Source organism: Danio aesculapii, chromosome 6 (assembly GCF_903798145.1).
Source record: "Danio aesculapii chromosome 6, fDanAes4.1, whole genome shotgun sequence".
Lineage (NCBI taxonomy): Eukaryota > Metazoa > Chordata > Actinopteri > Cypriniformes > Danionidae > Danio > Danio aesculapii.
Genome location: NC_079440.1, coordinates 5,015,036 through 5,030,512, shown reverse-complemented (window position 1 = coordinate 5,030,512; position 15,477 = coordinate 5,015,036). Strand labels below are relative to the sequence as shown.

The 15,477-nt window shown below is 38.5% G+C and overlaps 1 protein-coding gene across 5 annotated transcripts in view; it reads right to left on the bottom strand.

Moving 5' to 3' along the window:
• Window positions 1-1,043: 1,043 nt before the first annotated feature.
• The window catches only part of ptprfa (protein tyrosine phosphatase receptor type Fa), a 444,470-nt gene continuing 430,036 nt past the window's right edge, over window positions 1,044-15,477 (bottom strand). For all 5 annotated transcript variants that reach the window (XM_056459356.1, XM_056459357.1, XM_056459358.1 and 2 more), the window contains 5 exons: window positions 9,974-10,100; window positions 7,021-7,146; window positions 6,782-6,936; window positions 5,044-5,179; window positions 1,044-2,460 (listed from right to left, as the gene is read on the bottom strand). In XM_056459356.1, the coding sequence (XP_056315331.1) occupies window positions 2,392-2,460; window positions 5,044-5,179; window positions 6,782-6,936; window positions 7,021-7,146; window positions 9,974-10,100 (613 nt within the window). In that variant the 3' untranslated portion in view covers window positions 1,044-2,391. The remainder of the gene's footprint in view (window positions 2,461-5,043; window positions 5,180-6,781; window positions 6,937-7,020; window positions 7,147-9,973; window positions 10,101-15,477) is intronic.

Sequence of the window (15,477 nt, the reverse complement as noted above, 5' to 3'; positions counted from 1 at the left end):
GAACTCCAATCAAGCTTCTGAAACATCTCAAGAATGATCAGTGAAAACAGAATGCATCTGAGCTCAAGATAGAGCTTCACGGCAAAGGCTGTGGATACTGATGTACATGTGATTTTACAGCTTTTTTATTTTTAATAAATTTGCAACTATTTAAAAAAAACTATTCTACACATTATCATTATGGGGTACTCTGTGTAGAATTTTGAGGAAATAAATAAATTTAATCCATTTTGGAATAAGGCTGTAACATAAAAAAATGTGGAAAAAGTGAAGCGCTATCAATACTTTCCGGATGCACTGTATGAGGTCTTTTTACATCCCACATAGAACTGTAGATAATGGTTATGATACATAAATAACTCAGTATATATGCTAGTTATACCTATTAAAATAGAAATGAAAAACCTTTAGATTGTAAATCTAATTCATAAACAACTAAAATATGTATGTATACAAATATCTTACATATAGTCATATGGATGCAAGAATAAAGAAAAACTAAATGAATTGAGGTCCAATTTACTGAATGATGCTTATTTTTAATCCCAGCCTCTGGACAATTATCGGCGGTAAGACCACCCGTTAAAAAAATATGCAATTAAATGAGTCGTGTCTGTCCAGTGATAAACAGAGACATCGATTATATTCGACCAACTGGTAATAGGGCTTAATTATTTGTTAATTACTATCTACTATGGGAAACAACAACTCTGACCCAAGACCAAAGCAACAATTTGTATCTAATTACTGAGATAATTAGCTTTCAATACAATTAGTAAACTTTCCTGAGGGGTTGTTGGGATTTTGGGCGGATGCCTAATGTCTCCAGGTGTTGAAGAACTAATGAATCATGCAGAAGAGGCAGAATCCAGTCCGCATGCCTTCACATGAATCTGCAATGGCCGCTAGGCTGACTAGCTTTGGCCACAGAGCTCTGGCTAACGTTCTGGCAAAGAAACACTGAAGAGAAACCAGCCATCTGCTCCCTGGAAATGCGCTGAAGAAACGGCAACACGGCAGCAAAGTCCCACAGTAAACGTGTACAAAACTCAATTAAGCATTTTATTAACACATATTCCTCTCCTGTTTTATTAACAAATAGAAAACAGACTGCCTGTACAACAGATTGAATGGCGGTATTTTTGTGAACACAAAGTGAAATGAATTCTTCCCATGTCCGCGTTTCTCATCTTACTTTGTGCTCGGGCCATAGGAGGAGAGAAACACTTGAGTATGCACATATTTTCAGTCCAGAGATGCTGTTTTGGGAGATTTGTCATCACGAGCCACAGTGAGAAATGATTGGATGGCTGTTGACACCACATGGGAGAGATTTCTTGGATCCTCTGCCGGTGAAGTGAGTTGTCTGTTATTTTTTTATTTCCATTTCCCATTTGACGGATGGAGAGGGTCTGCCGGAGGTACGGGACGGCTGTACATGTGAATGCAGGTCGAGGCCTGAGCTGACCTTTGACCTCAGCTGAACCTGCATGGAATAAAGACTCTGCTGCGGCAGCAGGAATGCATTTCTCTAGTCTTTATTTCCCTCCAGAATGGAGAGTTTCCAGAAAACCACTGCTATTCAGAGCAGAACGGCTCTGCGCTCTCTCGTTTCATTGGTTTATTCAGTGTCCTTAATGACAGCAGGTTCATTAAGGTCACCAACTCAGGTATAAGCTTTTCCCCTCTTTTTAATCACGATTATACTGTTTTATAAAGTACCAGGAGGTGAAAAGGTTGTTTATTTATGTGTGTTATTTATCTATAAAAGTTCCCCTTTCCCACCAAATAAAAGTAGATCATTAAAATATAATAATGATACAAAGTAAGAAATCATCAGCAGCTCTTAGTACACCTCTTACAGTATTAGTAACCTGGGTCATGTGAAAATACATGTCCACATGTATGTGCTAAAAATAATGTACCAAAAATGATAATAAGAATAATAATAATATAAGAAAAAAATAAGAACCCCTTAGATACGCAATGATCAGCATAAATGATACAAATATTGTATTTTCTGACAAATATACCAATCATAATGATGATACAATAAAAATAATAATGATGATAATAATGATAATAATAAAAACAAGGATCGATATGGAAGAAATGATCAGATGATGAAGCGGTAATAGAGAGCTGTGCATTAGAGAGCAGAATGAAGCTGCTATTGTGGCTGTATGTTTTCAGAGAGAGGACTGACAGGATTGCAGTGAAGTTCCAGTGAAGATGTCCTGTGATGTCTCCTCTCCTCTGATATATTCTCATTCTGTCTGTCTCTCTATCTCTTTCTCTCTCCAGCAGTGTGAACGAACAGGTACAATGACTATGGCTCAGAAATAAGCGACGGCTCTCCGGAAGTGACGTACTGAGGCATTCTGGGAGTGGTTACGTTGCATAGTGATCGAAGCTGCCCAGGTACTCCAGAGCTGCTCTGTAGCACAGCTGGTACTGGTCCTGTACACACACAAGACACACAACGGTCAGCTTGAACTAAAGGCCCCCATATACTTTAAGAGTTATTGAGGAACAAACTGCTGGAATGCAATCTGTAACACATTTGAAATAACATTGGTCTGCAGCGATGATGCAATAGGTGGGTGTGGCTTATTTTATATGGAAATCCAAAATGGTTTATTTAATATTTTTTAGCTAAAGCATGAAGGCGCTAACACTTTTTTAATTTTGAAGGTGCTCTAGGCTAGTTTAGGCTAGTTTTTAACAGCAGATGGCACTTTTGGCTAGTTTTTAACAAAAGATGGTGCTTTAGGCTAATTTTTAATAGTAGAGAGGGTGCTCTAGGCTAGTTTTTAACACTAGAGATGGCGCTCTAGGCTAGTTTTTAACAGCAGATGGCGCTTTAGGATAGTGATCTAGGCTAGGTTTTAACAGTAGATGGTGCTCTAGGCTAGTTTTTAACAGCAGATGGCGCTCTAGGATAGTGATCTAGGCTAGTTTTTGACAGTAGATTGTGCTCTAGGCTAGTTTTTAACACTAGAGATGGCGCTCTAGGCTAGTTTTTAACAGCAGATGGCGCTTTAGGATAGTGATCTAGGCTAGGTTTTAACAGTAGATGGTGCTCTAGGCTAGTTTTTAACAGCAGATGGCGCTCTAGGATAGTGATCTAGGCTAGTTTTTGACAGTAGATTGTGCTCTAGGCTAGTTTTTAACACTTGAGATGGTGCTCTAGGCTAGTTTTTAACAGCAGATGGCACTTTAGGATAGTGATCTAGGCTAGGTTTTAACAGTAGATGGTGCTCTAGGATAGTTTTTAACAGCAGATGGCGCTCGAGGATAGTGATCTAGGCTAGTTTTTGACAGTAGATTGTGCTCTAGGCTAGTTTTTAACACTAGAGATGGCACTCTAGGCTAGATTTTAACAGCAGATGGCGCTTTGGGCTAGTTTTTTTTAACAGTAGACAGTGCTCTAGGCTCAATTTTTTTAACAGTATATGGCGCTCTAGGATAGTAATCTAGGCTAGTTTTTAACAGCAGATGGCAATCTAGGCTAGTTTTTAAAAGCAGATGCCGCTGTAGGCTAGTTTTTAACAGTAGCAATGGCACTCTAAGCTAGTTTTTAACAGGAGATGGCATTGTAGGCTAGTTGTTAACAGCTAATTTTTAATAGAGATGGTGCTCTAGGCTAGTTTTTAACAGTAGATGGTGCTCTAGGATAGTGATCTAGGCTAGTTTTTAACAGCAGATGCGATCTAGGCTAGGTTTTAACAGTAGATGACGCTCTAGGCTATTTTTTTAACAGTAGATGGCGCTCTAGGATAGTGATCTAGGCTAGTTTTTAACAGCAGATGCCGCTGTAGGCTAGTTTTTAACAGTAGCTATTGCACTCTAAGCTAGTTTTAACAGCAGATGATGCTCTAGGCTAGGCTAGTTTTAACAGCAGATGGTGCTCTAGGCTAGACTAGTTTTTAATAGTAGAGATGGCACTCTAGGCTAGTTTTTTTACCAGTAGATGGTACTCTAGGCTAGTTTTTAATAGCAGATGGCACTCTATGCTAGGTTTTAACAGCAGATGGTGCTCTAGGCTAGTTTTTTAACAGTAGATGGTACTCTAGGCTAGTTTTTAATAGCAGATGGCACTCTATGCTAGGTTTTAACAGCAGATGGTGCTCTAGGCTAGTTTTTTTTACAATAGATGGTGCTCTAGGCTAGTTTTTAACAACAGACGGCTCTCTAGGCAGATTTTTAACAGCAGATGGCGCTCTCAAAGCACTCTTAGGGGCTGTTCACATATCGCATCAAAAAGTGTGAGGTAAGCGCGAGGCGAATCAATTCGTTCACCAATTTCAACCCAATTTGTGCTCATGCTCCCATTGCATATTTCGGTTCTAGGCAACCATCAACCGCTTTCTCAGTGGATGACAAACTGACAAACCATTGCTGCAGCTCTGATACAAGTTTTACTTATGGAGAAAACGTGTTTGTCTGAGGTAATTAGTCTACCGTTATTATTGAAATGTGTATATTCAATACAAAGCTTGAAGCTGATTGGTCAGTTCTTGTCACGTGACTTGCAGTGCGCTTGTGGCATTCTGAAAATCTGAGATGTTTTCAACTAGGTGCACCTTGAAGCACGCCAAATGTGGACAGCCCCTTAGAGTAAATTCTGTAAATTTGAGTTATATAAATTGGATTTCATGTTATGAGATTAATACAAGCACAGCTCATATAACTTTGGGTTCATTTTAACATCACTATAATCAGATGTGTTTAAACTGCTGTTTTCTAACTGCTATCATTGTTATATTGTGATTATTCTGATATTTACATATTCAACTAAATGTCGCTTTCAGCAGCATCTAACAGTATATTGCTGAAAAGTCTTTCTAAACTCACTTTTACATCTTAATACAACTTAGTTCTCAAATACAACTTTGTTCTCAGTATACTTCATGCTTTAGCTAAAAAAGAATAGTCTTCCATCATGTTGCCGCTCTCATTATTTACTGATTTGCTGCAGCATGCGGCTGAGTAAATAATGGCAAAGCTGCACATTTCAGGTTGAGAGAGTATCAGGTTTACCTCAGTCTGTACCATGGCAGGTCTCTGCGTGCGGAGTGTTTTTATGGTCTGGAACATGTCCACCACTCCTTCATACCTCATCCGCTCCAGAACAATACTTAAAGTGATGAAGACGCCTGTTCTGCCCACCCCGGCACTGAGACGGAGAGAGAAAGAGCAGTTCAGCACATATTCACTAAAGCAACATTTGGAGTAGGATTTCTGCAGTCTCTTACAATCAGCAAACTGCATTTATATGGTCAGAAATATGACGTGAAAGCTGTGAAAGAATTTGTTAAGCTGTTTTTTATGCAAACATATTGTGAAATGTCATTTATGCCAGTGAATTTTTAGCATCATTATTCAGAAATCGTTGGTGTATGCTGATTTGATGCTCTGTAAACATTTAACATGATTGTTTAACTGTTAAAAACAAAACAGTGCTTCATACTATTTTAGTGAAAACTGCGATGCAGCTTATTTTTTAGGATACTTTGATAAACAGACAGTTACAAAATACAGCATTTATTTAAAGCAACACATTAAACACGTTTACTTTATGGCAATTTAATACAACCTTGACTAAAAAAAACATATTTCTTTTAAAAAAATAATCATATTTACTACACAGACAAGGTAATGTTGACATCTGAACAGATATAAAGCGAGCTCGTGGATTCAAGGAAAACATTTGTATTTATTTAATAAAAATATGGTGACACTTTATTTTGATGGTCCATTTGAGTATTAGTAGACTGTCTGCTTAATATCCCTATCGAAAAAAAACAGCCTAAACCAGCCTAAGCGGGTTGGCTGGTTTTAGCTGGTCAACCAGTGTAGCGTCCTGGTTAAAAGATGACTAAGTCTTTCACTGATGGTTCATGATTCATTTATTGGTCACACTCCATAGAATTAGTACACATTACTTCGTCATGAATCACCGTAAGAACTAGAGAGAAAATATGCTTTGTTTTCATTCATTACTATACGCAATATATATATCCGGTAGGCTCCGCAATTAATGTCATAATTAAAGCCCCCAAACAACTTAATTCATTCAACAAACCAAACCATATATCAAATACAACAAAATAACAAAAAGAAATTCTAAATCATAAAGTAACACATTATTTCAAGTTTCTTTACAACTAGGCTGGTTTTAGAGGGGTTTTGGCCACTTCCAGGCTGGTTTCCAGACATTTCCAGCCTGGTCTTAGTTGGTCAGGTTGGAACATGACCAGCTAAAACCAGCGAAAACCAGCTTGACCAGCCTGGTTTAAGCTGGACATAGCTGGTTTTGGCTGGGCTCCCAGCTGGTTGGGCTGGACAAACTGGTTTTAGCTGGTCATCTCCCAGCCTGACCAGCTAAGACCAGGCTGGAAATGGCTGGAAACCAGCCTGGAAGTGGCCAAAACCCCTCTAAAACCAGCCTGGTTGACCAGCTAAAACCAGCTAACCAGCCTAGGCTGGTTTAAGCTGTTTTTTTTAGTAGGAATCTGTTGATACTGCTGCTAAACAGACATTTAACTGACTATAAGAATCTTTCTTAACTTACACTAACTCTAACCCTAACCCCAATCTAACGGTCTACTTATAATCTAATGAGAATTAGTTTGCATGTAGATGCAATGTAACTTAAATTTAACAAACGGACCATCAAAATAAAGTGTGACCAAAAATCTGAATATTTAATATATACAGTGCTGCTGCAAACCCACACACTGAATGCTATAATGCGCTCCTTCATTCTTCTTCTCACCTGCAGTGAACAGTAATTGGTCCGTCCTGTCCGAACTGCTCCTTGGTTTTGTGGACTTGGCCAATGAAATCAATAAAGCCCTCTCCTGTCTTTGGCACACCTTGTTCCGGCCAATCGGTGAACTGAAACTGTCGGATCGTCCTAGACTGGCCGTCCTGAGAGAAAGACAGAGTGTTTTAAGTGTGCAATTAAAAGGCAAAGCACAATTAAAAACACATGTTCACATCTGATCAACTCACTCTGGCGTCTGTGACTTTAAACTCCCGTAAGATGTACTGCGGCATGTTATATTCAGCCATAGGATCCACAACGAAATACTGGTAGCGCGCAGATCTCTCTGCAGGCCAGTACTGATGACATTTCTCCTGTGGAGAGCAACACACAAGGTTATAAAAGCAGTTTCTTTTTGTTGTTTTAATTTCTTGCCTTCACACTTTGGTGTTTTAGTGCAGCCTAAGGCCAGTATACAATTGGCTGATTTTCAGCATCATTAACATTTCACTATTTATTTGGAATTAGAGTCTAAAATTTCTTTCCTAATAATTGAATCGAGTATTCTGACTGTGTTTATTCAACAAAAATGAACATGGACTTTGCATGCAAGTGTGTTGTAAGAAATAATGCATATGCTGTATAACCAATTTCTATCATTTTTGTATCTTGCATAATTGCATATTTCCACTTTTACTTACTGCTGACCTTGGGTGTGTTTCCGAAAACCATTGTTAGCCTACTCAGGTTGCAAGTTCTGTTATTACAAACATAGTTTGTTGATTTGTCGTTTCCCAAATGCATCGTTCCAACGAACATTCGCAAACTTGTCCGCTTGCAACTACACCTATAGAGCTGTAGTTAGAAGCATAGTTCCTGGTTGTGTTCTATTCCCAGTTATCCCCCCTAAGCCCTATTCAGTTAGAACGTTCCAACATTTAAACTCAGAATGATTAAATAAACATTAAAGTCATCTCTCTTATGTGTAATTTGCTTTCAAAGTAGTTTTTACAGTTCAGTTTGAGCAATCTTCATATTGACAATTGCGCTCCCTTCGTAGTGCACTTTAACGCAGCCGTGGCTCATGACGAAAGCTGTTGGTGACCTTTGGAATGCAGAATCTACATTAAGTCTACAAAGCTTGTGAAAACAAAAAATATAGTTTACGTTAATGGTTTTCATTTATAGTAGCCTAGGCTATTTATTAAGATAGTATATGTACTGACATGGGCCTATAGGCCAGAACATTTCTGCAGTGGTTTGAATGGGTCAAAATTATAAAAGTATACATTTATATATATAAATATATAGTATAACATATAGTTTAAAGGGGCTAATTTTGACCTTAAAATGGTTTGTAAAAAATTAAAAACTTTTATTCTAGCAGAAATAAAGCAAATAAGACTTTCTCTAGAAGAAAATATATTATCAGAAATACTGTGAAAATTTCCTTGCTCTGTTAAACATCATTTGGGAAATATTTAAAAAAGAAAAAAAAAATTCAAAGAGGGTTTAATAATTATGATTTCAACTGTATATATAGTAAGGATATTGTTTTTTCATTATATATTGCCATTCCCATATATTTAAATTAATATGGAAAATGAGTGCATGCTTAAACTAAAACTAATATGGATTTTTTTAAAATGCGTGTAAAACAAAAAAATTTCACAAAATTAATAATAAAAAAAAAGATTTTGGGATTTTTTCTAAAGGAGTTGCTACTCAACCCCGTTTATAGCATCATTATGAATGTTTTACATTATAACTAACATGGTTTGAATGATGCATCGGCTACAGAGAAACTAAGTTTTTGGGAAACACTCGTCACTACATCGTTCTTTTCCCAAACGATGCATCGTACTATGATTGTTCGGCCACGAGTAATGTCATTGTTTGGGAACTGCACCCCTGAGCAATAAATCCAAGCCCAAATCAATTGATTAATGTGTTTAACTGCCCAACTATAAATCATTTCCAAGCTGTATTTTACCCTCACTAACTTATAATCTAACTACAATAATGGGTATTAGTGTGGTTTCACAGCAAAACAACACACAAATGTTGTAAATATCAACACAGCTTTTGAGAAAAGCAAGTTTATTCATTTTGGGATGCATTTTTTCCCCTAAATCTCACAAAAAACTGACTTTTAAATGACTCATAAAATAAAAAGCAGAAGCACGTAAATCTTTTGTTCACTGAAGCTGCTGATGAACATCTATTCTGAATGATTTAATCCATAACCACAGAAAAAGCTGCTTCATGAGCTGCATTATAATTCAGTTCATTCCTCAATCATTTTTACACGCTGTTCTTCTATTCATATTTTATTAAAAAAACGATTTAAAAGCTCCATGGTCTCAGACTTGGAGGTGCTGATTCTCATCCTAGCCGCGTCACACTCGGCAGCAAACCACCCCTTTCATATTCGCTTTTTAATATAAATATGAATGGCTACCAGTGTCTAACATTCTTCAATATCATTTATTAAGGAATTTATAATTCAGTTCATTCCTCAACCATTTTTACCAGCTGTTTTTCTATTCATATTGTATTAAAAAACAGATTTTAAAGAGAGCAACACTCCTTAAATAAATTCAATTGTTTTAAGTTGCACTCGCACTTAAAGTCATGTCATTTGAAGTCTCATTCACACTACGAGCAACTTGCAGTGGCAAAGCGACAAGCGACCGTTTATTTCAGCTGAGAGTGAGCAACTTCCAGCGACCTCCGTCTATGCGAGCAACAGCGAGGATTGAGAATCCTTCAACTTTATGCAAAATGAAAAGTAACTTTCTTGAGCGTTAGCCAATAGGAGCACCAGTAGAGATCATGTGATCCTCTCTCAGTTCACTCAAACCCAGTTGTATTCTCTGTGCTGTACACCTACAGACCTGCGTTTGCAGCAGATCCCCACCCAGAGCGACAGGCAGCTAAAAAGTCGCTGCTATTATGAATAATATATTAAAGTTGTTGTGGATATTATTTCTTCCTTCAACGTCAATTTATGTTTCATGAAGCTTATTTTTCATTTTGTACTATTTTAGTTCAGGTCTTAGAAGACTTTAGCCCAACATGTTGCATTGTTTCATGTTTTACTCTGAATCAACTTTGACTTTGTATTCATTTTTTGTTTGACTTATTGACTTTGAATGTGTTGACAGTGATGTGCACAGGAATATGAGAGTCTGAACTCACCCGTCCCATCTCTCTGAGCTTCGTCAGCATCACCACGATGGTGGAATTATGCTCCCAAAGCATCCTCCAGAAGTCCTCTGTGGTTTCAGACAGCGGGCCTTGAGTGGCGATATATGCCTTCTGCTGCCTGTAGACACAATTTATAACACAATGATCAAACACTATGCTAAACAGGCATTATAGACCTTAGCTTCAAACATTCACTCAAATAAACAAAAAATATAAAGTTGTAAAAAATGTCACAAGCGAAACTATTAAAAACATAGCAAATAAAGTGAAACGTGAAAATGAATGAAGAGATCTGCGGATGTTGCATCAGATCTTCTTACAATGCAGTAACCCTCATTTTTCTCAGTGAAAAATGACTTGTTTTGAATGTCACATATACTCAGTGACTGAATCTGCACACTCATGGATCCTCTCAGCTTATACAACACACTGCTGAAATGCTCAGAGAGTCATTCTGCTGCTTCAGTGATTAGGATAAGTGTTTTTGCAAAACATCATGAATTGACCTATGTTTTTTATGTATAGACAAATTAAGACAATTAAACAAAAACCAGGGGGCAAACATTGACTCTTAAAGAGATAGTTCACCCAAAAATAAAAACACCTGTCATCATTTCCTCATCCTTTACTTGTTCCAAACCTGTTTGAGTTTCGTTTGTCTGTTGAGCACAAAGGAAGATGTACTGAATAATGCTAGAAACTTGAGAGTAAATGATGAGTAAATTTTCATTCTTGTGTGAACTATCCCTTTAAGTAATTACTTACATTTTTCTAGCAGTCAGAATGAAACAGTTAATAAGGTAATTATATAAAAAAATTGCCCTTATAAAAGTAAAATAACTAACTAACTAACTAACTAACTAACTAACTAACTAACTAACTAACTAAATAAATAAATAAATAAATAAATAAATAAATAAATAACAATAAAAAATACATTAATAAAAAAAGAAATCCAGGAGGAAAACATTGACTCTTAAAGAGATAGTTCACCCAAAAATAAAAAAAACACCTGTCATCATTTCCTCATCCTTTACTTGTTCCAAACCTGTTTGAGTTTCGTTTGTCTGTTGAGCACAAAGGAAGATATACTGAATAATGCTAGAAACTTGAGAGTAAATGATGAGTAAATTTTCATTCTTGTGTAAACTATCCCTTTAAGTAATTGCTTACATTATTCTAGCAGTCAGAATGAAACAGTTAATAAGGTAATTATATAAAAAATTGCCCTTATAAAAGTAAAATAACTAACTAACTAACTAACTAACTAACTAACTAACTAACTAACTAACTAACTAACTAACTAACTAAATAAATAAATAACTAACTAACTAACTAACTAACTAACTAAATAAATAAATAACTAACTAACTAACTAACTAAATAAATAAATAAATAACAATAAAAAATGCATTAATAAAAAAAGAAATCCAGGGGGAAAACATTGACTCTTAAAGGGATAGTTCACACAAAAATAAAAATAAATCTGTCATCATTTCCTCATCCTTGTTGCAAACCTGTTTGAGTTTCTATCGTCTATTGAGCACAAAAGAAGATGTACTGAATAATGCTTGAAACCTGGGAGTAAATGATGAGTAAATTTTCAATCTTGTGTGAACTATCCCTTTAAGTAATTGACAGAATGAAACAATTGACAGAATGAAACAGTTAATAAGGTAATTATATAAAAAATTGCCCTTATGAAAGTAAAATAAATAAATAAATAAATAACAATAAAAAATACATTAATAAAAGAAGATATCCAGGGGGAAAACATTGACTCTTAAAGGATAGTTCACCCAAACATGCCCCTGATATGACTTGTGAGTAGATTACAGTAGTGATTCCTCTCCTCTAACAGCAGGAGGCGCTGCAGCTACATGACTGTGCTCTTAAATGCTGAAGATGCTTTGTGTGAGAGAGAGAGAGAGAGATGCTGGATGTGAAGGAGAGAGACAGACAGATATGATAGTGTTGTGAAGACAGCAGAGCTTCAGATCCCTCAAACACTGACGTTTAGCAGCGTGAGGATGTGAGAAGCTTCCAGCACTCATGCTGATGTCCTGCTGAGATCCCCAGGTCTCCGCTGAAGATTTTTCTCAAAAAAAAAGAGCAAATGTGTCTCTGAGGAGGGTGAACGAGTGGAGAAAATGTCTAATCCACCTTGTGCAAGCCTCATTATTCTCTCGCAGTGATTTTATCACCACAGGCCTCTAAATGCCACGCTTTCCTGCTGCTGGATTACTAACATTATTGGTGGGCTCTAACTGGACATATTGGTGATAAAATCTCGTTTTTCTAGAGAGGAAGGTGTTTTGTGTACATTCCAGCAATGCATGAAGCATCACATCGTCAACTAGATGACCACAGTGAGTCAAACTCACACAGAATACTGACCTGCTTTCCATATGTAATCATCTTGGCTTGAGAAATCACCACATTGTGGAAATCATCCAGAACACCATTGAAACCTCTGCACAGACACCCAGATCACACATCTTCATTCAGAACAACTTAGAAACACCCCAGAATACCTTATCAGACCTAGCAACGCTTTAACAACACCACAGCAACCACTCAACGCTTCAATAGACCCCTTTCCCATTTCTGGGTTTCTCAGCAGCGGAAGCCATCATAGACCGTCATCAACTGTTTTCTCAGAGGATGACAAGCTGAAAAACTTTGCTGTAACTCCGATACAAGATTTATTTCTGAAGAAACTTACAAAGCACTGCAGTGTTTGGGTGCTCTGTGTCTTGCTCAGATAATTAGTCTACTGAAATGTGCAGGCTACAGGCTCATTTTGAAAACGTACCTCTATATACATTTCTGGAGACCGTCAAATACGTCCCAGGAGCTATGTTTTTGTTTTCATGAATCCACCAGAGGCCACTGTATACGCTTTTTAAGATCTCAAATTTCTCTCACGAATGTCATTCGCGCCTGCTGTTCTCTCGTATATCCACCAGAGGCCGCTGTTGATTGACTGTTTGACTGACCGATTGACTGACCCACCCTCCTCCTTACCCAAACCCAACCAATAGTATTTTAAAAAGCATCGATTGACCAGCGCCCACCCACTTCCTTAAACCCAACTGACAAATTTAAAAAGCAATTCAGAAAAAGAAAAGCCATCGTCTGAATTTTACTACGTTTTACCACATTCTCACCCTATTATTTACTTGTTTATTTTATGGCTTCTGATTTTGTCTTACCCGCTTTTTGGAACTGTTCTTCACCGGACTCGAACTCTGTCATTGTGGCCAGCTCCTCTCTGCATCTCAAGTCCGCCGACGTACACGGCAAGCTACTGGACAAACTGCTAACAGCAGGAAAGCCGTATATACGGAGGTATTCATGTTGTCCCAACACAAATCGATTATGTTAACTAAACACATTTAAACTGGATTGAACATAAAACAATCAAGTTGTGTTGTTTCAGCTCATTTAGTCAAGTAGTTTAAGTGAGCAGCAAACATTATATTCTGAGTGTAGAGATGCTCCATAGACACATGCATAACACATGCAGTCTCTCTCTCTCTCTCACAAAGTCATTCAAATAAAGGCTTTTCTTACAGTACTACTACTTTGATTGTTTTAGAAGCAGAATACTATATCTAAAAATCAATACTCATTTGCATAAAATGCATTATTACTAGACACACCCACATTGCCATTAGCTATGCTTCCATCCACCTATTTTAATGCACATTTTGCAAGATGATATAAAAAGTGCTCAATGCAAATACCGGGGTGGCACGGTGGCTCAGCATTTAGCACTGTCGCCTTACAGCAAGAAGGTCGCTGGTTTGAGTCCCTGCTGGGCCAGTTAGCATTTCTGTGTGGAGTTTGCATGTTCTCCCCGTGTTGGTGTGGCTTTCCCCCACAGTCCTAACACATGCGCTATAGGTGAATTGATTAACTAAATTGGCTATAGTGTATGTGTGTGAATGAGAGAGTGTATGGGTGTTTCCCAGTACTGGGTTGCGGCTGGAAGGGCATCCACTGTGCAAAACATATCCTGGAATAGTTGGCGGTTCATTCCGCTGTGGCGACCCACAGTTCATTGGCGGTTCATTCCGCTGTGGTGAATAAATAAATGAAAATATTAAGATGCACATTTTGAAAATGCACAGCAAAAACCAACCCAGGCTCATTCTGAGAATGTAGTCCCGGGGACGTTTCTGGAGACCGCGAAATACGTAGCCGGGGGTACGTACGGCTGCATTTCATTTTTTTTAAGCGAACGCTGCGGGGCGGTGTGACGCCGTTCCCTTCGGCGCTTGCCGGCCGGCCGGCCAGCCGGCCGCTCGCCTCCGTGTGGAGGGCTTTCCCGCTGCAGCCAGTTTGTCCGGTTAGCTCTTCGTGTACTCAGGCGGACTCGAGGCGCAGAGAGGGGCTGACCACGATGACGACGACGACCGGGTTCGAGTCCGGGGAAGAGCGGTTCAAGAAATCAGGTAAGAAAACAAAAACAAAATCCAAAAAATGAAGCGAACAAGTTCGTCACAGGGTGAGAATGTGGTCAAAATCCGAAAACGTGGTAAAAATCGGACGAGGGCTTTTCTTTTTCTGGACGGCTTTTGTGAACCGTCGTTGGTTGGGTTTGGGGACGGAGGAGGGTGGGTCAGCTGATTGGCCGGTCGCACGGTCAATCATTCCGTCATGAAGACAGGCAGACAGGCGGAAGGTCGTTCGACAGCGGCCTCTAGCGGGTTTACGCGAGAACGGCGCGGGAAAAAGCGCGCACAGCGGCCTCTCGCGGACTCGCGAAAACAAAAACTGCACAAATACGTACCTCCCGGGACGTATTTCGCGGTCTCCAGAAACGTCCCCGGGACTACGTTCTCAGAATGAGCTTGAGTTGGCAAAAACTCTGGCTCACTGGATAAAAATGCTGCTCTAATTCACATTATTGGATGAAAACATAGCTAGTTATTACTTTTGCTGACTTTGGTCACGGCAAACCCTATATGAGCAAATCACTATAATGAAAAAACTAAACTCATCCAACATAGGCTAAAGGAAAACCTCTGTCAGGCTTATAGACACCAGGAAAGAGAAAACATACACACACACACAGACACACACAGGTGTGATAGAGCCTCATTTGCTCACTAAATGACAAGAAACTAAATTGCTGCCCCTCCGCACATCACACACACACACACACACACATACTGTACACACACATACACACACACTGAAAGCTCATCAAGCTAAAAGCATGTGAAAGCCCTTCTCCCTCTGTCCTTCATTACAAACGCGATTACTGCCAATTACGCTGTTTACACTTCAGTACGGCGGCAGATGCAGTGGGAGCTCTTTGATTGGCCGTTAATTTGATTAAGGGCCAATAATGAGCCCAGATTCTTGACACACCTCCATGGCTCCACCTCACATGACCCGCAGTAGCAGTGGAAGCAATTCACATTTGATTCTGGATGTTAGTACAGGACCGGTCATTTGTTTTTGCAGCAAGTGCTTGAAAGTTG